Below are 27,199 nucleotides of genomic sequence, written 5' to 3' on the forward strand. Positions count from 1 at the left end.
GAACATGCAGCAGTTTCAGTTCAAAACTGCAAACAGCTGATGCCTGGTGCACTGGAAAGGCCTTTACACTGCTGTTTTCTTCTCTTGGAAAGCTCCTGAGTGGGGAAGCTTGCGGAGCTGTGGGCCAGCCAACTCCAAGGCAGGCCAGCTCTAATCTCCCTTTCCAGCTGAGTACACAGAGAAACTGCAGAACACAAATGCCTGAGGAAAAAAAGGAAAGCTCCAATTATCCTCAGACCACAAGAACAACAATGTTTAAAAGCAAAGATGCTGGCAGGGCAGCAGAAAGGAAGAGCTGTCCAAAATAATTGACTGAAGAAATTCTGTGCTGTTTTAGTCAGCAGCCACTGAGGCAAGACAAAGAAGAAGTCTGCTGTATGGCTGGTTCTTCCATAACAGCACCCAGGCTGGATTTACTGTTTCAAGTGTTTTCTGATGAGATCAGAAGTAAAAACTGTCAAATACGCAAGTTGTGTTTAAAAGACATTCTCTATAAATTAGGTTTCCTTTAGAAAGCTTTACTTCCAAAAAACAACACTGGACAGGAGCATGATCTGCTCCTCCTGGGATTATTATTCCTTAACTGTATTTGCAGTAACAAGGCTGACACTAAATTATTTTCTCCTCAGTGTAATGAACTGATGAGGACCATTTCCCTTTCAGATCCATGCAAAAAGGTTGGTCGTACACAATTAGTAATATTCATGCAATTCCAGGAAATAGTTTTTCTTTTTTAAAAAAACCAAACAAATCCACAGTTTTGTCCCTTCTTATCTGGATTCATCTGGTATTACCAAAGGGACTAGAGAGCAGTATCATGTTAAAGCAAGAGTATTTTTTTCCTGCAGCCAGCACAGCACTTGGGCTGGTTTCTCTGTGGCAGGGATCTTGGCCAAGCATCTTTGGCAGGAAAGAAAAATGTATTGCCCTAACAGAGGTGGACACACAGGTACCCACAATACACATTTGAACCTCCTTAAACTCTGCAAGTGTCATAGAATCATCAAGGTTGGAGGAGAACTCTAAGATCAAGTCCAACCTGTCACTCTGCTGTAATCCCTACACCTTAAACCATATCCTCCAGCACCAGATTCAGACACCTCTTAACATTTCCAGGGATGGTGACTGGTCGCCTTAACAGGGAAAACAATTTCTCTTAAGATATAATCTGAATCTCCTCTGTCTCAGTTTATGACTGTTCCCTCTAGTCCTCTCACTGCAGCCATGGCAGAAGAGACCATCCCCTCACCATGAGCCATGAGATCATCCCTGAGCTGCCTCTTCTCAAGGCCAAACAAACCCAATTCCCTCAGCCATTCCTCACATTACATGTTTTCCAGACCTTTTATGAGCCTCATTGCCCTTCACTGTCCTTTTTCAATTGAGGGGCCCAAAACTGAACACAGGACTCAAGGTGTGGCCTCACCAATACCAAGCACAGGGGGATGATCACTTCCCTAGTCCTGCTGGCCACACTGTTTCTGATACAGGCCAAGGTGCCATTGGCCTTCTTAGCCACCTGTGCACACTGTTGGCTCATATTGAGCACCTGTCCACCAGCATTCCCAAGTCCCTTTCTGACACACAACGTCCCTTTCTGACAAACAACACTCAAGCCACTCTTCCCCCAGCCTTAGTGCTGCCTGGAGTTGTTGTGTCCCAAGGGCAGGACCAGCACTTCACCTTGCTGAACCTCATGCAGTTGTCCTCAGCGCACTGATAAAGCTGGTGCAGATCTCTCTGTAAAGTTTTCCTACCCTCAGGCAGATTGACACTCCCACCCAACTGATTTAAAATTTGTGTATCTCTTCTTTCCAAAACCAAACACAACACATAAAAGGATTATTTCTTACTGGTGCATAACAGGTATTCACAAGAAATCCAGCATGGCCACACCAGTATATCTGGAGCCAGTGTGCTATGTAAAGTGACAGAATATTATGTGTCCAGCAAATAAAGCCCAGGGGTTCACACTTGCCTGCAGGTTTCAAATCTCCTTTCCAGAACACTGACAACTCATTTTAGGCATAATCAAAACAGCACCATGCAAGTGAGGTGCACTAATGTTTGCCCGTCAAAGCAAAACATGCTATTTCCCAGAGATGTTTTCTAGCAATTCTTGTTTTTAGGGAATGCCAGAATAGGCAAGATTGTAAGGGACCACTGTGGGGGTCATACCTTCCAACCTCCCTGCTCAGGTAGGGTCATCCTAGAGCACATGGCACAGGACTGAGTCCAATGGTCCTCCAGTGAGGGAGATCCCATGACCTCTCTGGGCAATCTGTTCCAGTGTGCACTCACCTGCACAGTAAATAAGTTCTTCCATGTTCAGGTGGAACTTCCTGTGCAAGAGTTTCTGTTCATTGCCTCTTGTCCTACTGCTTGGCACCACCAAGAAGAGCCTGGCTCCATTCTCCTGACACCAATGAGGTCCCCTCTCAGTGTTATTTTCTTGAGGCTGAACAGGCCCAACTCCCCCAACTTTTCCTCTTAAGAGAGATGCTCCAGTCCCTTAGTCATCTTCATTGCTCTCCACTGGACCTGGTCCAGGAGCTCCATGTCTCTCTTACACTGGAGATCCGAGAACTGGACACTACTTCAGATGTAGCCTCACTGGGGCTTAGTAGAGAGGCAGGATCACCTCCCTTGACCTGCTGGCAATGTTCCTCCTAATGCAGCCCAGGATACCACTGGCTGCCTTGGCCACAAGGGCACACTGCTGGCTCAGGGACAGCTTGTTGTCCACCAGGACCCTCCAGGTCCTTCTCCACAGAGCTGCTTTCCAACAGGTCAGCCCCCAACCTGCACTGGTGCTTGGGGTTATTCTTCCCCAGGTGCTGGGCCCTGCATTTACCTTTGCTGAATTTCACATGTTTCTTCTCTGCCCATCTCTCCAACCTGCCAAGGTCCTTCTGGAGGGCTGGGTATTTCCCTTCAATTCTTCCCCTCCCAAAAAAACTTTAATTTCTTCACCAACCTATTCAGCACCTGTTACCGTAAAATGCTACCCAAAGGAGAAATATTATTTAGTATACTAAGATTATTCAGATTTTACACAGCTCAAATACCTAGGTCCACAAGACTATACACCAGTACAGAGTGAGGGAAATTCATCTCCCTATTGCTGGTATGGATAGAAATGGTGACTGTACTGAGAAGTCAGCATGGGTAGCCAAGATGCAGGTTCTTCAGCAGCATCCACTGGGATCTAGATGGACTGTACAAAGTTCCTCCCCAGGAATGCTGTCTAAATAACATTTCTGAGGACAGGGAAGCAGCACAGAGTGGAAAACAAGAACCCTAAGATACACTAGGCTTAAATCAGTGGATTAGACTAGTGGTTACTGGTAATGAAACAGCAGAGTTTTCACTATATAAAATTTATAAATTTATTTTTTTGTAAAAATCCAAAGAGCACGAAGACATCTCACTCAAAATACTGGTAAATCAAACCACACTTAGAAAAATGAAAGCTGATTTTATTATCTTATCCACAGCCAATCATTTGACATGAACATGCATACGTAATTTTGCTACGCACACACCACAGTTTAACGTTAGTTATTAAAGGTTAAACATACAACATACATCCTTACAAAAATGAGTCAAAATGCAAACGTAACTTTTAAACAAAACAGTTTTTACTCATTTAAAAAAACCTTTGTGTTGGGTACCATTTTGTACAAACACAGTTAATTTAAACAAATCTGCTTTTAGTTTCCTCATGGTTGCACATGAAAATAAGCTGCAATAGAAAATGAAGTCATCCAGGGATTTTTAAATAGCAGAAGTAGGCAGTCTTGCCATGCAGAAGAAGCAATATTAAATATTAGTTTTTCAAAAAAAGAAAAAAACCACAAGTTTAAAAATATTTAGTTCAAGTCACAAATCTTTCCCCAGTACAGAGAAATCCAAATGCAACGCATAATTAGCTGCCACTTAGGATGGCTATTCTGAAAAGTAGAAATACTTTCCAGAATTGATAATTTTCATTGATTTGGCACAGAAAAGAAGTCTGAGCTTACTTAAGAACAAGAAAGTGATTAAAAAAAAGGGTAAACAGGAAGAGAGAAAATAAAAAGCAAGAATGAACGAGATAGTAGTTGCAATCACTAAAAAAAAAAAAAATCTGTGCATCTCAGTCATTGCAGAATACTGTCTACAGCAGGTGCGAATTCCAGGTAATTGTTATTGCAACATGGATTTAATTTGCTTGGAGGTAGTCTCATCATTCAAATGCTTTGTTGTGTACCTAAACACAGAAATAAAAGTCAAGATGAGCACACATGCCACTGCACTTTGGCTTAACCAGTATGTAATTACTTGGTTTATGGCTCAACCCAATTGGTCCAGAGCAAAACCCTCAGCCAAGGATTACCACCCCAACCACCATGGCTACCAAGGACACAAATCACACCTTCTGATCCGAAAATGCTATTATCAATCAGAATTATAACCCAGCAGCCTTGCACCAAAGGGAGCTCAGCCTCAGCTGGACATTGGCTTTTTTGCTCATAGGCCATTGCATAGCAAACTCACATTATCATTACTGGTGACAGGTAATTATCCATCAGACTCACCCTGAGGTCTCTGCCCACAGGAAACATCTTCAAATAAACCATAGCTCCACAAACTTTTCTTCAAAACTTCCAGGGACCAAACCTTTCTAAGATCCCTCAATGATAACGGATCTAATCCCTTTTCAGCCTATTTTCCTGCTTAGTAAAGTGACTGTGCTGCTAAAACTAAAGGTATACACATTTGCTTACTCCAGCCCCTTCCCCTTCAAAATTCTCTAGGACAATAGCACATTTTTAAATCACCATAAAAAACTCAGTTATCTCTATTTTTAAAAGAGAGTACTGTATATTCTGAATGCTGGATCCTTTGCATGATTTATTTCCCTGATCTTTCTTCCTAACTGATATAAAAGCAAATAAAAACTTCCTCTATAGAGGAAGTTAAATGTAAGTTATAACTTACATTTAACATGTTAAATTAGCACTTTCATTGTTATCCACAACTGCAGTGTTATTTTACTTGTTCACTTGGAGAATATACAATGACTTTTTGGTTTGGATATTAGTATCAATGCAGATTTCAACACTTTTTCATAATTTATACTTTCCACAAACAAGAGACCTAAGGTCTTCTTAAATCCTGAAAAGTTATTGCACTTGGTGTTCTGCCCATGTGAAAAAGCTGAACATGATTACAATACTCATATGAATTTGAAATTACAAACAGCTGATCTCCCTCCAAAATCCATACCACCTTCCATTGGCTTTTGAAACACATTACCTGTATCTCCTGAGAACTTCTAACAGCCTTCCAGAATCAAAGACTTAGATTTGGACTTAACTTGTCATGACATCATCTTGAACCAGCATTCACCTCAGGAACACACAGCAGCTCACCTCTGCATCTTCCTCACGCTTCCAAATGTGGTTTGGTTTAAATATCCACCCAAACAAGTAATCCAATGCATGAAACCAGGACTGTTAAAGCATCCATGCATGGGAAGGGTTGGTGTGGGAAAAGGTCAGCACGACAGCACTGAATTTACACTGCTAACCACAAAGTAATGCTCACAGTGAGAACCAGAACTGCACCTTCCATGCACTTTAGTAGTGTCAACAATGATGGGAAAAAATGGGGTACGAGTAAGGCTGGTGTTCATTTTCAGCTGCAAACATGATAAACTAGTCAGAAAATAAATGCTAATGCAGTGTTTTCCCTCTGGAAGTTTGTGGTTTCACTCATCACCATCTCAAAGACTGATCATGTAACAGGAGGTTCAGAGAAGAACAACATCATTTACGGATGGAAATGCTCATGTGAAGTTTCAAATTAAGCCTAGACATTTATTTTTTTTTAATAATCTGACAAAACTTTGCAAATGAACCCACTTTTAACACCACACTATTTCACTTCTTACCACATCATAACACAAAACCAGAAAAATAATAAAAAGAGGGCAAATGAAATTACAGCAGTTTCACTACAGGTAAGAAAACCAAAACACAACTTCATGCTTTCAGGCAAAACAAACTGAAGTTTCCACATTCCAAAGTGCATGAGTAACAACACCCAGGTATAGTTAGCTGTTACCAAAGTAATATGATATTTTTCCAAGTAAAGACAAGAATGAAGATTTCATCTGTCTGGCACATTTTGGCACTTTTTGCCACTCCTGTGATGCTGGACACCCATACGAAGAGCATGTTGCTGGTCACAGATACAGCTTTATGACTCAAATTAGCAGGTTTTAGGCTAATATACTAAATTATTATTTTTTCTTTACCTCTCCAATTAATGTGGCAACTTCTTGTCTCATCTATTCTACAGCAAAAGCATTGAGACTTATGACTTAAGTACCTCCCTATAAGTATTTTCTGAATGAGGAACAATTTCTAGTTACTTACCATACCATACCAATTCACTCTTAACCTGCATGCAGGTAAAGAATGCAAAAAGTTATCTCAGAATGAACAAGTGCAAATGTACAATGCAGCTGTTAAAGCACAGGAGCTTCTTTATGCATCCTTGTCTCATGAGGCATTGGAAGAGAAGCCTGCAATAATCACATCTGCCTTTCCCTGTAAGAGTGAATACTTTGCTGCTGAAGAAAATGCCCTGAACAATTAATGAAAAATCACATTGAAATATATATATATCTTAAAAATACAAAAAAGAGTACCTGAGAGCATTTAGAAGGCCTTCTACACTGTTAGGAGGCTGGTCTTTAAGAACTTTAATGCATCCTTTCATCTAGAAGACAAGAAATTTATATAGTTTTTCTCATGCTAATATATTCTGAGTTTACAGAAATGTTTCATATTCAGTTTGTCAAAGAGAAAATGTAAGTTTTTAAAAATAGCAGCAGTGTAAAGACATTTTCTGGATATTAGAAAGGAATTAAGCTTTCGGTATTATATTTTAATGTGACAGTCTGGCTTAGCTACTTAAAAAGCTGCATCCTGAGTGCACCCTCAGCAAGTTCACTGATGACACCAAGCTGCATGGTATGGTTGACATGGAGGGAAGCAAATGGTATCCAGAGGGGTCTGGACAGGCTTGAGAAGTAAGTCCATGTGAACTTCACGAAGATCAACAAGTCCAAGAGCAAGGTCCTGCCCGGGTCAGGGCAATCCCAAGCACAAATACAGGCTGAGCAGAGAATGGACTGGGAACTGCCCTGAGAAGGACTTGGGTGTGTTGGTGGACAAGATGTTCAATATGACCTCGCAATATGCATTTGCAGCCCAGAAAACTAAGTGTATCCTGGGCTGCATGAAAAGGAGTGTGGCCAACAGGTCAAGAGAGGTGATCCTCCACCCTCTCTCTTGTGAGACCCCACCTGGACCCAACTCTGGGATCCCCAACCGAAGAATGACATGGACCTGTTGGAATGAGTCCAGAGGAGGCCACAGAGATGATCAGAGGGCTGGAGCACCTCTCTTATGGAGACAGGCTGAGAGAGTTGAGGCAGTTCAGCATGAAGAAGAAAAAGCTCTGGGGAGACCTCACAGCACCTTCAGGTACCTAAGTGGGGCTACAAGAAAGCTGGAAAGGGACTTTTTACAAGGGTGTGTAATGGAGATGAGAAGTGAGAATGACTTTAAACTTAGAGTTGCGTCTGCCCGATTCCTGGAAGTGTTTAAGGCCAGGTGGAGATGATCACTGGAGCACCTCTCTTATGGAGACAGGCTGAGAGAGTTGAGGCAGTTCAGCATGAAGAAGAAAAAGCTCTGGGGAGACCTCACAGCACCTTCAGGTACCTAAGTGGGGCTACAAGAAAGCTGGAAAGGGACTTTTTACAAGGGTGTGTAATGGAGATGAGAAGTGAGAATGACTTTAAACTTAGAGTTGCGTCTGCCCGATTCCTGGAAGTGTTTAAGGCCAGGTGGCTGAGAGAGTTGAGGCAGTTCAGCATGAAGAAGAAAAAGCTCTGGGGAGACCTCACAGCACCTTCAGGTACCTAAGTGGGGCTACAAGAAAGCTGGAAAGGGACTTTTTACAAGGGTGTGTAATGGAGATGAGAAGTGAGAATGACTTTAAACTTAGAGTTGCGTCTGCCCGATTCCTGGAAGTGTTTAAGGCCAGGTGCAACCTGGTCTAGTGGAAGCCTGGAGGAGGCTCAGGGGAGACCTTATCACCCTCTACAACTGCCTGACAGGAGGTTGAAGTCAGGTGGGGGTTGGTCTCTTCTCCCAGGCAACCAGCAGTAGGACAAGAGGGCACAGACTCAAGCTCTGCCAGGGGAGGGTTAGGTTGGATATTAGGAAGAGATTTTTACAGAGACAGTGATCAGGTATTGGAATGGGCTGCCCAGGGAGGTGATGGATTCACCATCCCTGGAGGTTTTCAAGCTGAGACTGGATGTGGCACTTAGTGCCATGGTCTAGTAACCACAGTAGGGTTGGACTCGACGATCTTTGAGGTCTCATCCAATCTGGTTGATTCTATGAAGGTGTCCCTGCCCAGGGCAGGAGGGTTGGAACTAGAAGGTCTTTAAGGAAACTTCCAACCCAAACCATTCTATGACTCTGTGATATCTCTAATACAACTTTCATGTTAAGCTCTGATTTATCAAAATCCAAAAGGGAACTGTGAACAAAAACAGTTTATCATAAATCCATGAAGAATTGTGACATTCAGCCAATGACCAACTCTATAGCAAATACAATGGGATAACAGTCCATTTGAAACAACCACACAGACACATACAGTAACATCATGTATTCCACAGACTTACCACCAAAAAACAGCAGAAAGTTAAAAAACTGTAGACTGGTGCACGATGAATTGAACTGTTTACCAGACAGTGAAGAACAAGCTACATGCTGTTGCTATTTTCAGTCATTCTGATTTGGATCTTTTGACACAACCACTGTTTACAAGTATTTCAAAACACTACCTGAACTCCATAAAACCAGACTTTTCATGATCTAACAATGACCATTTACATGTTTGAGGGCCTAATTTGTATTTCTCACTACTTAAATATATATAGTTTGTTAACAGCTACCTCAATGCATTTAGCATCAATCCAAAGTATACATCTGCTACTAGAACCTGGAAGAGCAAGAAGAAGCCTACACACCATTTCAATACTTAAAAGATTATTTAGTAACAATGAACTTACATCAATTTTTGAAGTCTTGGCAAAAGCCCCCACCGGATGCACGTGGTCATAGAGTATGATGACACCCACCATTACCCTCAGACAGAATGATACTGTTTCCTCATTTGTAAACCTGCTTCTATATTCACTGTAATTCAAAAACACAAGTTATTATCTATGAAACACATGAGTACATACTAGTAACAACCAAAATTAAAGAGAAAAATTCCACCATAAATCCTCAGCGAAAAAAAACCCACAAAAACCAACCCCCCTAAATCTACCTACCCAAACTTATGAGATTTCTTTTTTCCTTTCAATAACTTGCCTACAAGTCAGCAAACTGCTTAGAAAGAGCTACCTGGAGACTAACAAAGATTCTCAAACCTAAAACAGGACCCTGTATTTCATGTTTGGTTTGATGGTTTTTTCAGATATAAAAACTTTAAAAACAAGACACACTAATTTTGCTTTCAATGCTTCCTACACTTTTCCATACCACTCTCTAACACATTCCCAAACTTCTGATTCAGAAGAAAAAAAAAAAATGAAAAAAACCCCAAGCTAATGAACAACATTTAACTACTTTCCTGAATGGAACAGTCCACTCCTAAGAAGGGTAAGAATATAAATGTTTCGAGCTCTTCAGGTACTCCAAACAAATGTACTGTGGTGTTTGACAGAAACTTAAGTAAGACATAGCTCATGCCTGAGTAATTTTACCAATGGAAAGCTACTTAGAACACAGAAGAAACAGGTAAAATAAAATCAAAAATAAAAAATTCAAAGTTTAGTCTGACTTTTTGGTCATACTCCCAGTGCCTCTCGAACATACAGTAGACAACAGGCTGCCTTCATGCCTAGAAGTCATCTCGTTATTCCCTGGAGAGGGACACTGTCATTTTGTTACAGCCAGGCCAGCCCACAAGGACACACCATCCAGCACATTGCCCACAGCCCCTCTTTCAAGAGGCCCTAGGCAATCATGCTCAAATAGTCTATTTCTCTGAATTATACATGAGAAAAACCACTTATAAAGAGTGCCAAGAGGCTGTCTTGCCTTCACAGCCATTCTGTTTTAAAATATTAATATGTTCAGAAAAGCAAAGTGAATGATTTGCGTGGCTAGCAAAACGAGACAAGGTGGTTTCATGTCAAGGTAAACAGCTAGGCCGGTAAAAAGAAAACACCATAGTTCCTAATTATCCCAATTATATTTTTTTCACCTTATGCATCACAAGTCATGTCTGAAATAGAGAGCTGACTCATACCCAAGAACTGTTGATACTCACGGGGTTTCCAGCATGACCCGGCACACACTAGCCATGGTGCTTAAGCAATCTGTTGTATTCTCTATCGGTAAATTTTTATTCTGCAAAAGATTAACAGTTTCCAATTCAATTATTGTGATGTATTATATTACAAAGCCTAAATCAAATCAGTGATCTGCTGGCATGACAGTGTGGAGGAATTAAAAACATCAACACAACTATGGAAGTTGGGTAAGTCTTGCAGTGGTTTTTTTTCAATGCTACCATATAGATTAGCAACTTACAGAGCAAAGTCTACTGCATATGTTTAGCTTGCTTGTTTGTAGTCAAATAACCACACCATAGACATTATTGTCTCTTTTTCCCCTGCAATTCTGCAATCACGTAGTATACTTGACTTTAAACGGCGTAATGGAAGTCTTGGGACTTCTGAGAAAGAGAAGCTACATTTCAACTCCACTCCCTATCTCAAGCACAGAGAACCAAGCTGTTTTCCTTTCTGTTTTCTGCATTTTCTGCTCAATACCAAAAAGCAGGCAAAACATGTACCTGTCCCACCTCCCTCTTTGGGGAAAGCTATCACTACTGATGTAATGCTATTCATTACCTTGGCTGGCTGAATCAGTAATCTCTATAGCATCTGAGAAAGACACTACATTTCTCAAGGCTCAAAAACATTTGATTTCCTAGATGTCCAATTAAGCCCGGCAGAAGTTTTGTGCTCCAAATTATGCCTGGCCTTGAAGTGCTCTGAAGCACACTATCCAAGCCATCAATTTACACTCTTACCTCTGACACAAACTTTGTTGTAGCATCACTTAAGGTTTTCAACATTGGCGTTGCTTCAGCGTAAAATAAAGACATTCTGTTTGCCAACTCATTATTTACTTCATTTTCTCCCTCTGCCTACAAAACAGAGGAAAAAAAAGAGTTTAGTTGTTCTGTACACAAAGAAGAGAGATGGTAGTATAACATTACATTTCAATCTCATCCAAGGGTTACCTACTGGGACATTGTTAATCCTCATACGGCTCAGAGTTCTTCTATAATAGCTGAAGTCATTCTGTATAGCAGGATTTGTCATCTACATAGACATGGAAGCAAAAGAGTTGTGACAAACTCAAAAAATATGAAGACACATTTTCATAAAGAATAATACCGAGAACAAGAAAATACTGAACTTCCTGAAGGAAAAAGGCCTGGCATATGTTGGATATTGATAAGCAGAACACAAAGATTTCTGGCTAATTGCTCAGACTTTTGGAGAACAAGATCTAATAAGAAAAGTCTAATAATAGTCTAATAAAAGATCTAAAAATAAAATAAAAAATAAAATAAAAAGTCTAATAAAAGATCTAATAATAAAAAGTCTCCTAAACAGGAATTGGAAATTAATAGGCTGCAAAAAGTTGCTTTGCTACTTTGACTCCAAGGATCAGACCAGCAAATTAATTATCACTTCACCTTAATTCTTTGCACATTAGCAAGAAAATAGCTGGGATACGAGTGTACACAAACTAAAAGCAGCAGCATTATCCCAAGAGATATGCCAAATTCAGGTAAGAAACATGATTAATATGAACTGAAATATATTGAGTGCCTAAAGCTAATATTATATTTCATCTGCCTTCCAGTTTAATCTAACTCCAGGTCACGTGAACAAGCTAAGCATTTTTGAGTATCTACTGCACACTCTATGCTAGAACCGAATACAGCATGGATTGCTTCAGTAAACAGATTTGCCTGCTTCTTGCTAGCCTTTGTGCTCACAAAATTACAAGTTCTTACCTTGAGCTCATCAAATCGGAGTGTAAAGTGAAGAATTTCTGCAAACTGCTTGGCAAGAGCCTGCTCTCGCTCCAGGTGTTGTGTGGGGGAATACGGAGTGCTCGTCAGGGCTCCCAACAGGCCTCTCAGTCCTGCCTCTAAAATGAGAGTACTTTGCAATATACAACTGCACCTGCTTCTTACATCTCTACTGGCTGCTATTCTGATGCCAGACTTAAAATATACATCTGATAAATACATGGCAATTAATAATAAAGGGACTCGAGGAATTGCTTATCTATGTGTCAGTGTTGTCCTATTTAGCCACAAACTGCTGTACGCACTAGGTCTCATCAGTACTGACAGCCAGAAAAAACTTACTGAAAAGTTTTATTCAAGCTTGGTCTGCACCACTTGTACAAAACACATTTCAATAACCTGTGTTAGCAGACTTCAGCCTTTAAGATAACACATAACTACAAGCAGAAGTCATGTCTTATTTAAGATAATTTATAATCCATAATCCATGTAATTCCTGTTCATGTTGAGAAAAATCTCATCTCTTTAACAAAGCAGAACTTGCCTGCAAAACGTTGCCATTATTTGAACTCATTTTCTCATGGGCTATGCTAATAACTGATTAAAAGTGACATAAAACCAGTTTGTTAAAAAACAAGTCTAATAGATTTTATCAGTTTAGACACCACATCGGTCAAGTAGGTTTCATAAGAGGCATGAAGTACTACACCTCTGTGAACCAAGATCAGCCATTTCCACAGATCAAATTATTTCTGGTGTTCATGGAGGAATAATACAGTAACTTTTAAGTACTCTTGTTATCAGAAACACTGACAGAATTAATTTCTGATTCTTCAGTCTACTAATTTTTAAACAATCAGTTGGTTACTGCTTCCCAGAGTTACTAAAGGAGTAGAGAAAAACTGATTACAAGTATGCTCCCATTCTCTCTCTCCTCTTGGACATCCACTGAACCAAGTTTTCTGTCACACACAAGGTAATATGCAGATGTGATCATGTCTAAATATGCCAAATGTACCAATTAGTGAAGACAAAAACCTCCAAGTTGATAATACCTTTCCACTTACCTAGTCTTTGAGAAAATTCATAGAATTTCTTTAGTTTGCCTACTAGTGGAACAACTGCACCCCATGCCTTCTCCTGCAGCTTCTCATCATTGGGATGCTGTATTGCCTTAGATTAGAAAACGAGAGGAGAAAAGTATGTTTAGATTAAGAATAACTCATGCACTGCTGACCAAACAAAAAAATCCCCCCAAACCCAAAACAAAACAAAAAAAAAACCCCCCGAAAAAACAATGAACCAAACAAAAAAAACCCCAAAACAACCAACCAAACAAAAGAACCCCAACCAAAAATCTATGCAGGACAACTGTTTGACAAAATAATAATTAAAAATTCTACCTAACTGAAAAGTTTCCAGTTGAGAGAAAAACCTGCACTAACCTGTGTCAGTTCCAAAAAAGCTCAGAATACCTGTGTTGGAAGTAAGTATCCTGAACAGGAAAACAACTTGGAGAGAGCATAAGGAAGTATTTAAAAATAAAGCCACTCAGCTAAAAAAATTTGCATAACCAGACCCAATTAATTAAAATCAACAACTTTACTGGGGTACCTCCAAGCAAAACCAGTTTAGTGATCAAAGCCTCATCCTAATGTTGGTATCTATTATCAATTCCTGAACTTGCAAAGACAAAACAAATTTGCAGTTAAATTCAGGCTAAATATTACAATAGGGACATTTATGCACAATCAACAACATAAAGCACCACCAAGACATGGTGTATACCAGAGCTTTGAGAGATACCTGTATCAACCTTGTCTTTATAGTAAACCTCCCAGACATACAGCGCATTAAATTAAACCTGTCCAGGTTTTTAAGATAGAAACTCCACTACTTAGCAACTGAAAATTACTAAGAAAACAGAAATAAAAATCTTCATAACTCTCCTGCTGCATCTTCCAGTCAAGTCCTTGCTTCCAAAATCTGTTGCAGTCACTCCTGGGCTGTGAGCTGCAGCACAGTCCCCTCTGGTCCCTACAAAATTTCCTCCCTGTCATGTCAACCTCCTCTCAGGAGTGTCTCTCCTTTCTCCACGGGAGCTGCAGGCTGAGACACAAATTCCTGCACAATCCTACAGCCTCTCCCTGAACATGCTCCTTCCTTGAAGGACAAATAAGCTATCTCCCCTCCTAAGGGTTTCATGTGACACAGCTACCCTTCTTAAACCCACCTTGTGAATTCAACAGAGAGAACAACTCTCAAAGCTGAATGGCTATGAGTATCACAAATTCACCTGGAGTGAGCAGAGACTCCTCCTATCTAATGGTATTTCTTAAGAGTATGTTACAGTGAGTAACTCCTCAATTCAGGAGCAAAGCAGCCCCAATTGCTGTGTGTGAGGAAGAAAGAAAGGGGTTTGGGAGAGTATTTATTCCACTCTTTCTTAAAGATAAAGGAAAAATGGAGTGACATTCTGTGCAGAAACTTTGCTTCTGTTCCAAAGATCTACTTTAGCAAATAAAAGCCAATTAAAAGGGATTGAAAATGAGATGTCTTTTGTGTTAGGACTACCACACCAGACTTCTCCAACTACTGTACAAGAAGATGTCAACACTACTCAGTATTGCACTGTAGTCGTACCACGCTCTTTCCAAATTCACTACAAATCAAGAAGAGCTTATGTGGGAATATAAAGAAAAATCAATAGCAACGTTCCCTAAAAAGTTTGAGAAGCATCGTTTGCTATCACATATGTGGATTAATATGATTGAAACAAGCAACATCTGTTTTGCTGTTAAAAAGAAACATTCCAGAGCAGAAATTCAAGACAGTGATTTTAATAGACAACATGCTCTGCCAAAACAGCTCCTGCAAGCAAAGTTAAACCCCAGCAGTATTTGGTTAGGATCAGACAATGAACAACCACAGGTTGTGCACAATCGTAATGCTCTAGCTCACCTCTCGTATTTCATGGCCAGCTCCTCTATATGACTGCAAGTCTTCCAGTATTCCTTCTGCATCCTTTAACACTACATTCACCTGATTATAAATTTCCTTTTCAGATTCTGTAGGTTGGGCATCTAAACAGCAGAACATATTAAATATATATATATGTATTTAACAACAATATGGAATTCAATAGGTAAACCATCACCTATGGGACAAGTTCTTTCTTCATGCAGCAACTCATCAAGAATTACTTTCATTCTCTGAAGAGCTACTACAATGTCTGAGGAACTCCAAGAGGGTACTTGTATTCATTTTAGTATAATCTCTTAGCTTCATTTACCATCCCAAAAATCCACCTGGAACCTAGAACCTATCCCTCATGACTTATTTAAAATCCAATTAGGAGAAGAAATCCTGACAAGTTGTCTTTATGACTGTCACATAATCTCACTAGGGGTGCAGCACAGGCTCATTGGAAGAGGCTTAGGTGCACACTCAAAAGACACACTCATTGCAGATAGCAGAGGAGGTGTCCCATGTCTGTTGTTATCTACAAACACTGCATCAGTTTATTTTCCATCTTCCCTGCCTCATCCTTAATTGGTTGGGAAAGGAGCTATATCTTTTACTTCTAAATAAATTTAATTCTCAAAACATATTCTTTATTGCACTCATTGCACAGCCAGAATTTAGAACAAAAAGACTGAGTGTGAGCTTATGGGTTGGTTTTTTTGTCCCCTGTCTTTAAAGAGCTATGCTGCCTCCCAGGTTTTTTTTATAATTAGTTAAGGACTTCCCAAAAGTATATTTGATCATAAATTAAAAAAGCTACACATACATTTGTAAAAAATAAGTGATTCTGTAAGAAATATGTTTTGAGAAGAACCAAGAAAAGGCTTTAACCTTAAAAAACAATCATCCAGAACAAATATCTTGGACATGGTTCACCCAATATCAGATTAATATTTTAAAAAAAAATTCTGATGGAAGCTCCAAGTTTAGTTTGTTTTAGACTGATATTTTAAAAAAAGTAACTCTTAGTTACTGATGCACTTAACACAAAAATCCCCACTTCTCTGGTTATATGGGCAAATTAGTTTTGAAATAAATCTCATTGTATTTTAATCCACTATTCCCCATGCCAGCTATCAGGGTATTAACAATAGATTCTTTTTTTATAGAGACAAACAAAAGCTATCTAAGGACAATATATCCTCATAATTTTGTACAGTTTGAAGGGTCTGGAAAATGTCTTTTTAAAAGTGCTTTTTCCATGATCCATGTATAATTACCTCTAACACTGATGGAAGTTAGGTACTAGTTCACATTTGAAATAACAACCCCAGAGTAACCTAATGTTACACACTAGAAAAACACATTAGAAAACCAAGTTTGTATTAGGAGAAAATAAGCTTCACATGCATTGCCTGTCTGGATTTTGCTGTAGTAGTTCTTATTTATATGGTTTAAAGCATAGAGAGTGGGCATTATTAGCAAATGTGCCTATAAAGAGACCTTGCAACAGTTTCATTGATATTTTGAGAAGCATCAAGAATTATCACAGGTTAAAAAAAACAGCTGGTCACTCCTTTAAAAGAAATAAATACATAAAAGAGCACCACATTGATTAAGCATTGATTAAAAGTGGCCAGTGCTTTCCAGATCATCACAAAGGTCACATTTATAATTTTGAGAGCTGCTGAAGACTGCTGTAAGAAATGAAGACAAAAAAATGAGGGAGAAGACAGACAGGGAAGCACCAGTTGACTAGCAGCAGTTCATGCACAAACACGAAATGCTACAGTGAAATACAGACTAAAATGTGAAGCTCTGTAGCATTCCAGATTGTGTTGTTAAATAATGCAATCAAGACTTGCCACTTGGATCGTCTCACACTGAGTATATCTCTTGCCTATTTAATTTTTCATGCTATTTTTTTCTTTACCCTCTGTAGTAAAGGAGAGTTCATTTTACAGCATTGGGAGGACCAGAGCAGAAGGGCTCACAAGAATTCCTCCTCCTCCTTTCAAAACCCACCAACAAGTAGAACAGCTGCAGCACTATGACCCTCCATGTTTAGAAATGAAAATCATGTTCCAGATACAAGTTGAGAGGACTGCCCTGTACAGTTGGCTAGTCAAGCCAACACCTTCATCACCTCTGCCAGTGTAGGATGTAATCAGCCAACTACTGTATTTCATTTCCCTAAAATGTTCCAGGAAACCTAAACCAATGGTTTATACTTAATTTGGTGGGGTGGTTTTGTTTGCTTGTTTGCTTTGATTATTATAAACTTCTAAATATCTATCAGTTTTAAAACCCAGTAGGTTCTGAGTTATTTCTTTTGGTATCTATTTCATTTTGGTGCACCTAGTCCTCTCCAGCAGAAGAAATCTGTAAACCTGATTTGTCCCGACTAAGTTCCTCTGTCACCTGTAATTCTTCTGCACCTAGAAGAGAGCCCAGATTTAAAAAGTAAACTTGAATTCTTTCACAATTCCTTCAGAATGTATTTGAGATGTATTTAAGATGTATTATCCTCTATTAGGATAGAGCTAAAAGGCATGACCTTCAAGCCCTAGTGCTGGCTGACCCAGAGAAACTGGGTTTTTTGCTGCTCAGGGCACTGCATTCTCAAGGCCCAGTGCAGGTGGAAAAGGAGAGGTCCCTCTTCCTAAGCACTGCTGTCATCTTAAACAGATGGAGGTAGCATTCCCACATTATGGGAATCGCATCCCTCAGTATGTACCTGAGGACTCAAGGTAGAGGAATTTGCTTGAGAATCACTAATTGTGGAACTCATTTCCCCCAGTGTGGAGTGCACAGAGCAGGGAAGGCAGTTGTGCTTCTGGAGTTACTCTTGACAACTAAGATAAAGCAGCCAGCAGTGCCAGGCACCCGAACAGCAGGATGAAGAAGACAGACATTACATGGATTTCCCTCTCCCCTGCCCATGTAAGTTCCTGCTACAACGTTATAAGAAGGCTGTGCCTTCACCCAGCAGTGCTTTCCATAGAAAGCACAAACAAAGCACAGCACAACTGGCTCAAATGTTCTCAGGTTTAATATTGTTGCCATGGGAGCTAACTCCTGGTTATTCAGGGCAACTTTCCTATTTTTAATTCAAAGTAAGAAAAGTGAGGACTGAGGTCCCGTAAGTGAACAGGGAGTTCATCTTTAAATTAATTTTAAATTTAATCAGAATGTTACTGCACAAGGTGCAATACACATTTGGAGTTCAGAATGCTCACACAGTGATGTATTAAAGACGGAAGATTAGACTTGAAACAACATACAAATGCTGTTATGTGAACTAAATACTGTGAAAGTCTGACAACATATTGCATGCAGAGACACACAATTAGTGACTATTTTAAAAAAACTATTTGTCTAGGCTACAGAACTAGTAGAGAGAGAAATTTGGGGTTAAAAGTTTATACTGCACAGTTTAGTTTGCTAAACTGAGACTTTTCCCATGAAAGAACATATCAAGTCATCTGAAAGTGTCTGGGACAAAACTCACAAACAAGGGAGAGAAAAATCCCAGACTGCTGGAGATGAAATAATTTATTCATTTCTATCAGCTTTACTATGGAGGAGGCTGTCTCTGTGGCTCCCCTGGAACCTGGCCAAGTTCTCTGGACGTGATACAGAATACTGTCAGCGCTAGCTTGAGATCACCAACTGAACGTACACTGTATTTTTGCTACTATTTAAATCAGTAAATTTGGAAAGGATTTACACTGTGACAGTAATGACACCAGTGTAACAGCTGAGCTGTAAGTTTCCCACATTTTAGGTGGCTGTTTTATGTGAGCAATACTGTCCTTATGAAGCTGTGCACTTTGCTCATGTTCATGTGGCACTGCACAGACTTGAGTAGAATACTTAAGACAACTATTTGTTTCAACTAGGTAAGGTGAGTAACCAAAGAATGCATAAGCTTAACCAGTGTTGAGGCAAGGAAAAGCCAATAGCCCTTCATATTATTCATGGAAAGATTTTTAACATGTGTTCTGATAGTCAGTCACACCAATCAATAGAATCTAGGAATAAGGTAAGTATCTGGGGGGAAAAAAGTTAGAAACCAATCTAAACCCTTTCTAAATCTGAAGTCTGTAGTCCTATAAAGCTTTACAGATACTAGATTTGTAGCTCTTTATGGTACTATGCAAAAAATGCTTAACTAGCCTGCTCACTGAAAAGATATATATGGATTTAAGAACAAAAGACTTCAAACTGCCTATTATTGGGTCAGGTGTAACAGAATTGGAAAATTTGTGTTTAATGCAGAGCTTATTTGCCCATCCACATAAAAACACAACATTAAGTATCACAAAATTAAGTGCCAAGTCTTGAAGAAAGATCTTGACTGTGTCAAAGCCAAGATCCTGTCAAGGCAAGCTATCTGAAACAGAGGAGAAAGAAGCATGGATACACAGTAGAGCGGCAGAAACAAACGCAGGACAGGGTCCAAAATGAATAAAGAACAGTCTAACAATTCAGCCATAATATAAGTCACTTAATTTGACTGCATATGTAAACATTTCATGTCAGCAACCTGCTTACTCTCATGCCAAACCTTGTTCATGCTCAAAACATGCATTTGAAAACAAAATTGATAGCTAAAGATTCTACATTTTTTTTTAAAAAAAAGCAATTTTGAGAGCAATTTATTTTAGAATTATGCTTGTTCTAACAAGATAACTTGAATTTAATCATTCCAATTAAATGCTCGATATTTGCAGATTAAGCTGGAGCTTCACAACTCCAATGTCTCCCACATGAGTTCTCCCTACTGCCCTAAGTCATACCTGTCCTGATGATATGTGAGATTTGGTCTTAAACAAGTTTTACCTTCTGATTTTTGACTACAGCCCTTGATTAATCTTCCCTTTACGAATAATTGTTATGGCTGTCATCTACCAATAACAATATATCCAGAAGAGACAACTGATAAAAGTCAACACTACAGGGTAAGGGTTTAGAGAACTTATAACTTTAAACGTCATTGAAGCAAACCCAAACTTCTCCAAACGTTTGCTTTCATATTAGACCTAATATAACCAACTGCTACTGTTTAATCAAACACAACTGAAAAATAATTCAGGGGAAGAAAAAGAGATATAATACATCTCAAATTACCCATATAGCAATACTTCATCAGTTTTTTATTATGCTATTCCATTGTATTTTGTTACATGGACAAAATGCACTTGAACATTAATTTTCTTACTTTATGCTTGCTGATGTACATTTGGGTAAAGCAACAGCACATCCCAAAAGAAAGTCATGAAACATGCAGAGCAGAAGCCAGCAACACTTACCTGCCATTCTTAGGCTATATTGTATCATGCAAGAAGAACTAAAAGCAGAAATACTGACAATATGTGAACCTTCTAGAACACATGGCACTGCTCAGACAAGCTACATGTCTCTTCTTTTCAAAAGCAATTTCATCTCTACACACTCAGACTCCCTTTTAAGAAGGGATGAGGTTAAATTTCAGTGCCAAATCAAATAAGGTTCACATATGCACCTTTAACATGATGATGCTGGAGCTATGAATAGCTGTTGTGAGCCAATCTCTACAGGCAGCATTACTAAGTGGCACATTGGAAATGAAGAAAATCAGGTTTTGTTTTCAGTTCATTCCTTTAAGGTGCATGTATCTCCTTGCAGTTTCAGTAAGTCTTCAAATAATTCGAATTCTTTTTAAAGTTTGGAATAAAAGCAGGCAGAATTTTGGTTTTTAAAAAACAAGAACCATATCAGGTTTCAACAGTTAAATACGTATTTGAAAGCCCTCCCTGAAATAAAGATTTTACATTTTAAAAGAGGTTGTTGCTTTCTACCAAAGTTGGCTAAACAATTACCCATAGCTCAGGCATGCGAAGCAGTTAGAAAGATGGCAAAATGAAACATACATTTAGTACATGACAAATGCAGTCTACTGCAGGCAAAGAGTAATAGATATATAAAATCATCTTCTCACTTTCAAAATCAAGGAAAAAATTTGGCCCCTGCTCAAGGTCTGTGCATGTCAAAACTTTTAGAAGGTTCCCCATGTTAAGGTACCTGCCAAGACAAGAATGAGAGAAAAGAAAATTTTCTTTTTATAAGAAGGAACAGCCCAAATGTAGTTGATTGAAGCAGTGGGGGAAAGAAGACCAGAGAGTTCCATCAGGCACGACCCCGTCCTTCAGGCTGCCACCCTGATGGGCGCAGGGAGGCCCCACCTCGAGGACGTACAGCTGGTGGTCCCAGCAGTGCAGCTTTCCTGTAAGAAGTGACTATGTCACCAACATCTCCACAGCTGCCCCCTTGGGAAAGGGGCAGAATCCAACCGAAGGCTTTGCCAGGGACTAATTCTGTCCTGGTACACCCTAGCACGAGTGTCCTGAGCAGGAGTACTGCCTTGAGGGCCAAGTACCATATTTGCAAGCATTAGCCATGCTACAGATTTTTACCTGATGGGACAACAGAAAGAAAGAGCTTTAATTTTGTCAGCCCTTATAATTTTGTCAGAAAGCCATCACAGAAAAACCCATCGAGATAAAACATTTCAATGTGCACAAAATGCTAACAACAGGTTTGCCACAGATCTTTTACACAAGGTGCCTAAAACATCTGTGAAGCTCAGACAGTTTCACTTTGGACTTTTGGATGTAAAAAATGCACATTAGCTGCGCCATGAATGACCAAAGCAGGATCAGGAATGATTCAGCACTCACTCTTGTAGAAGAGAGGATTACAGTGAACAACTGCTCAGCACAGATTACCATGGCATACTGACAGAATTTTTCGTTTCATGATTATTTGATTTGCAGGCAGATGGATGGACATCACTGACCACAGAGACCCAAAATGACTAAGCACAAGGAAAGAAAATTTACACAGCAGCATGATGGTGGCTTGGCTACTACTGGAAGGGGAGAAAAAAAAAAGGAACATAAAAAACACATGCAACTCCTTCAAATTGCAGATTTGCAACTGAGTCCCCTAGCCTTCACTGCAGCAGGTATAAGCAACCCTACTGTTACCATCTGAAATGCACCAGCTGTGAAGGGCTGAGAGACTTACTTTCAAAATCCAAGAAAAAATGTGCTGCATTGTGGTCTATGTCCCTGGTTAGCACCTTAATGAGATTACCCATGCCAGCAAACCTAAAAATAAAAATGGCAAAATAATTTAGTTCCAATAACCGTTTCCTATGTGAAGCACACGCCTGGGGCTCACTGCAGCAGGGCTCCCGTTGGATTCGTCACCTTCTGGTGGGAAGCAGAACACATGCACTGTACAGTGCATTTCCACGCCCTTTCTTCTCAGGGAGCAGTGATTGATGAAAAAATGGAAAAGTTATAAGCTTTGACAAAAATAAAGATGTGAATTACTGGCTCTTTTTCATCTTTGTTTAATGCATTTAAAGAACACGCGGCCCGTGATGACTGAGCGATTGTTTTGTATAACTGCAGCAACCCAGTGGCAACAAATTTATTATTTCTTAGGACAAAAGCAACCTCAAATGGAACTGGTGTTATCATAAGTCTGTTTCTTTTAATATCTCTCCCTAATCCAAAGCAGATCTCAAAAGTCTCTCAGTAGTAGTCATCTGTGGCCAATGAACAGTTTTCCCATTAAATCACATAGAGCGACAAGTTAAACACAAGTTAGACTTCTGCAAAACCAGGAGAAAAATCAACTTTCAACAGTTGTTCCTATGCTTGCTGTCACATCCCAGATAAAAGAAATGAAAAGTGGCAGAAAAATGGAATAGTTGTTAGATTACTTGAGATCAGAAAAATGATCAGAATGGTTTCAAATGTTACCACAAATTTCAGGAAACAATACCTTTCGTAGCACTATGATAACAGAGCAGCCTTTTCAAGGACCCTCCTATGTTTTACAGAGGCTGAAAATATACCTAGAAACAACTGCCCTGAAATACTAAGACTTCACTGGAGTGGTGCTGCAAGACAAACACAAGACAACACCCAAAAATCTCATTTCATATAATTTAAGACAACAATCTGACATTTGGATTCAAGGATAATATATTTAAAAAAACTACGTTGAAAATTAGTCTAACTATACCAACCTACCAGTATATGTTCTTTTTTTTCCTCAATTTTTACTTTTATGGAAGACTGATGTTTATCTGGAGGGAGGTAGCATCACACTAGGAATCAAGGAAACTCAAGCAATGTTAATGCAAAACAAATTGTCTTGCAAAACAAAATTTCAGAACCTGTGTTGACAATTCCATAAGAAAAATGCAACTGGTTTGTGAGGTAAAAGCAAACTAAGAACAGCACATGATTTATTTTTCTAAATGTCCAAGATTCAGCAACTCACACGATAAAAAAAAGCTAGAGAAGGAAGGGGGAATTAATCCCAAATTTTTGAAAATTACTCGGGGTTTGCTCCAACAACTTCTACAAAATGACCAAAGGACAGTTAAAAATCAAGACTTTTAGAACAGCAACTGAGTGTAACCAGCTGATCACAGGCAGAACTTCAGCAGCAGGAGTACACTTGCTTTTTTTTGCATGTTCGACTTTTTCCCTGAAATTCAAGGAAATGCAAGACCTGCTTCCTAAATATTTGAACTTAGTTCCTGGAAAGCCAGATCAGACTTCTGAGTCCGTAAGAAACACCCATTATTTAAGGAATTTCTAAATCAGAGTGTTCAGTTTAGAAACTCTTCTTAAAAACTATTCCATTAAAACATGTTTCTTCACAGGCAGCTTTTCCAAAACTTTCTATTCCATAGCTTAGTACACTCTTTAAATGCCACACATGCACCAATCCTGTGTAAACACACAACAGCAGAAAGCAGAGAAATTCCATTTGTGTCTCGTAACTATGTTCTATAACACAGCACTGAATAAGCCACTTTGTATTTCAGCTTTTTTCCAGCTGATGAATGTTCCTGTTGTTGGGGAGCAGACAGAGGCACCCTTAAACAAATATTTTCAACAGGGCCAATAAAGACCCAAGAGCAGAAGTTGCACAATGGTGATCCAGTCTGCAGATTCAGATTTAAAAACCAAACCTCAGTCTCAAAACAGTGTATTACATATTTCAATTCCAACATTAACAAATAAGCAGCACAGGCAGTGACTAGTGTTAACAGCCTAAAGAGAACTCCATACCTACAACTACCGCAGTGCTTCACCCCTTCAGCTGCACCATCCCCTCCTCCACCAAAATATTTTCAGTGTCTCAAGAAAATGCCCCTATGGAGGTTGTGCCTCTGTTTGGATATTAACCAGTCTCCTCAGAGTTTACAGGCTCATGCATGGGGTTTAAACATTGGATAACATTACTTGCAAAGGTCAGAGTAGGGACATGCTTACAGGCTTGAAACATCTGGAAGCTAAGTTTACAGAAGAGCATATAGTCACTGCAGAGCAGTGTCTCATTGAGCCCCTACTCAGTTTTGCAAGACAAATACCTTCATTCAGACCTTCATCCCTCAGAAAAGTTTGCCAGGAAGAATATGTTGCTTCTTTTCTGGGAGTTAAGTTTAACAAATAAAGAAGCACAATAAAAGGTTTGCAATACAACAGAACAGTTGATGTGACATTCAAGCAGGAGATGCGACTGACCTAACGGCAACAGCTCAGTGAGCACAGGAAAGAAATTGAAGATGATGATCATTGAATAATTTTAGCTATGACAGCAGCAAAATGACAAGATGAGATATAGGAATATATTTCAATTTACATGAATACAAAGCTGCATGAACACTTGTTTATAATGAAGGGTGTAACAGACCTCTTCCCTCATGTGTTCAGCATACTGAAAACATCTTGGAAAAACTTTAGTCACACTGCAGTTTTGCACACAAGAAGTGCAATCAAATTTGCTTTCTTAGGGACAAAATATTCACCATATACACGTTTTTGCGTAGAGTGCATAGAGATCTACGAGAAGCTGGACAAACAGAATAATTTTGAAACTTGAATCAAAATGAACTGTAATGGTTACTCAAGGATCTCAAACATTCCCCTTAATACCAGAAGACCTTCTGTGTTTTAAGAACTGTGAAAATGACCTTTTCTCCAAGCTGCGATCAAGAAAGACTTTAAGAAGCTCTAAAGAGGTAGAAAACTCAATTTAGACAAATGTTGAAAATATACAATCTATCGAGCGTTTCTTGGGAGGACACATTCTCTTCGCTTAGCATTCAAGGTAATGAATGCAAGAGCCAACAGGTCACAATTCACTCTTCCAGCAAGGCTAAGCACTCTTTTCAAACTCTGAAATGGCCTTTTAGAAACAAGACCATGGTGCCACCTGTGGAACCTCCCAGATGCACAGAAACAGCTGCAGGTCAACATGCCATGGCTAAGGTTAGATGGCTCTACACTTCTGTAAATTATTTTCCTTCAAAAGGTATAGCTGAGCAGCAAGCAGAGCTGACCTGTTGCACACAGCTGAAACGCTATGAAGGGGAAAAGGAAACAGGCTTCTGAGAGGCCGTTGTGTCAGCAGAATACCTGGATCACTCTAGAGTAAAGCAATCTAGCTCAGAGATGTACCAAGCTTCTGACTGATAAGAAAAATATTTACTAGAGATTCTTGTTTTGTTCAAGATGGCTCGTTATTTGCATTTCTTCTGTGCCCAAAACATAGGAAAGAAGCAGCACTACTGGCTCTAATATTAAAGACTATGACAATTTACATGTAGCATGAGAAGCTGTCTACAAAATCATCCATTATGGTTACTTTCAGGGACAACTTCTGCTCTTTGATGCCCTGTAAAAGCACCACCAGCATGAAGAGTCTGGTAGCTCTGTGAAGACTTACCTTGGTAATTAACCACCATTGTGGCATGCCCAGCCAATATTAATTTATAAAGCACTCTTCCAATTTCCTTTAAAGTCCACAACTTCAGCTGAGGTAAGTAAAATTACTGGTTTAGAAAGTCAGACGTGGTTCCAGTTGACTAGACAATGATAGCTCAACATCAGGACTAGTCAACGACATGTTCCAGCACTAACTGCATCCTTCTTAGCATAAGATATAAAAAAATCAAGTTTCATACTAGTTTAACTATAACAACCTACCAGTACGTGACTTTTTATCCTGATTTTTACTTTTACTGAAGACTCGTGTTTACATGAAGGGAGGTGGTGTGACAGTAAGAATCATTATTTTATTAAGAATCAAGGAAACCGAAGCAATGTGAAGTCAAAACAAATTGTCTGGCAAAGCCAAAGACAACAGAAACCACTGATACTGACTTCTACGTCCTGCAGCTGGGCTTCGTCTTGAAGCCAAATAGCTGACTCAGAACATTGACTGGACGTAACTTTTGTGGGTGCTAACACACCTTCTGACCCACAACTATTCCAGAGAAACTGGAACAAAATCCATACTGAAGTTGTAATCATCAAGAAGAATTCTACATACTACAATCACTAGCAACAAAACATTCACATGTCCAGCCTTTACGCACACTTTAGGTCACTACTAATTTGTCCTTCTACAGCTTCATATTGCCAACCTCTGTCTAAATATTTTGGTATTCTCATTCAGAATATAGTACACTTCAAAACGTGCAAACTGCTTTTTCTCCCAGAGGTCTTACTGATTTTAAGATTTTATAGCGCCGTGTTCAGAAGCAACTCATTAGGCAAACAGCATGAGACTCAGTAAATACACACTTTAGACCAACTTAAGTTTTCTCTTGCCACAAATCCAACATCATAAAATCAGAGCAGAACAAAAACACTAGTTTCTGTCCAAAAACTGACTGTCCCTGTGAGGCTGCTCAGAATCCCTGCTGGCATGCTCTGTACTCCAGCACAATACTCAAGCCACGTGGAGCAGGTTATGGGAAATCGGAGCGCGAGCCAAGAACATGGTTTAAACTTGACCTACTTGCAGAGGAAGACATACGGAATGCCACATCTGATTACAGTGATTTGGCCCATTACAGCCTTATGGGGTTGTATGATGTTGCGTGTAGTGTCATGATCAGACAAGCGGAAAGCAAAGGCATATTTTCAAAACAAGTCTTGCACGCATGCCC

General features: G+C 39.5%; 1 protein-coding gene across 3 annotated transcripts in view; it reads right to left on the bottom strand.

Annotated features, from left to right (window-relative positions):
* Window positions 1–3,457: 3,457 nt before the first annotated feature.
* The window catches only part of FAM49B (family with sequence similarity 49, member B), a 44,178-nt gene continuing 20,436 nt past the window's right edge, over window positions 3,458–27,199 (bottom strand). For 2 of the 3 annotated variants that reach the window (XM_009070148.1, XM_009070149.1), the window contains 10 exons: window positions 21,152–21,234; window positions 15,166–15,287; window positions 13,272–13,377; window positions 12,187–12,323; window positions 11,405–11,482; window positions 11,188–11,304; window positions 10,420–10,499; window positions 9,149–9,275; window positions 6,701–6,771; window positions 3,458–4,252 (listed from right to left, as the gene is read on the bottom strand). In XM_009070148.1, the coding sequence (XP_009068396.1) occupies window positions 4,189–4,252; window positions 6,701–6,771; window positions 9,149–9,275; window positions 10,420–10,499; window positions 11,188–11,304; window positions 11,405–11,482; window positions 12,187–12,323; window positions 13,272–13,377; window positions 15,166–15,287; window positions 21,152–21,224 (975 nt within the window). In that variant the 5' untranslated portion in view covers window positions 21,225–21,234 and the 3' untranslated portion in view covers window positions 3,458–4,188. Of the gene's footprint in view, window positions 4,253–6,700; window positions 6,772–9,148; window positions 9,276–10,419; window positions 10,500–11,187; window positions 11,305–11,400; window positions 11,483–12,186; window positions 12,324–13,271; window positions 13,378–15,165; window positions 15,288–21,151; window positions 21,235–22,239; window positions 22,313–27,199 lie in introns of those variants that run through there. The other variant, XM_009070150.1, reaches the window with a different exon arrangement.

The sequence above is a fragment of the Acanthisitta chloris genome, unplaced genomic scaffold, assembly GCF_000695815.1.
Source record: "Acanthisitta chloris isolate BGI_N310 unplaced genomic scaffold, ASM69581v1 scaffold7532, whole genome shotgun sequence".
Taxonomy (NCBI): domain Eukaryota; kingdom Metazoa; phylum Chordata; class Aves; order Passeriformes; family Acanthisittidae; genus Acanthisitta; species Acanthisitta chloris.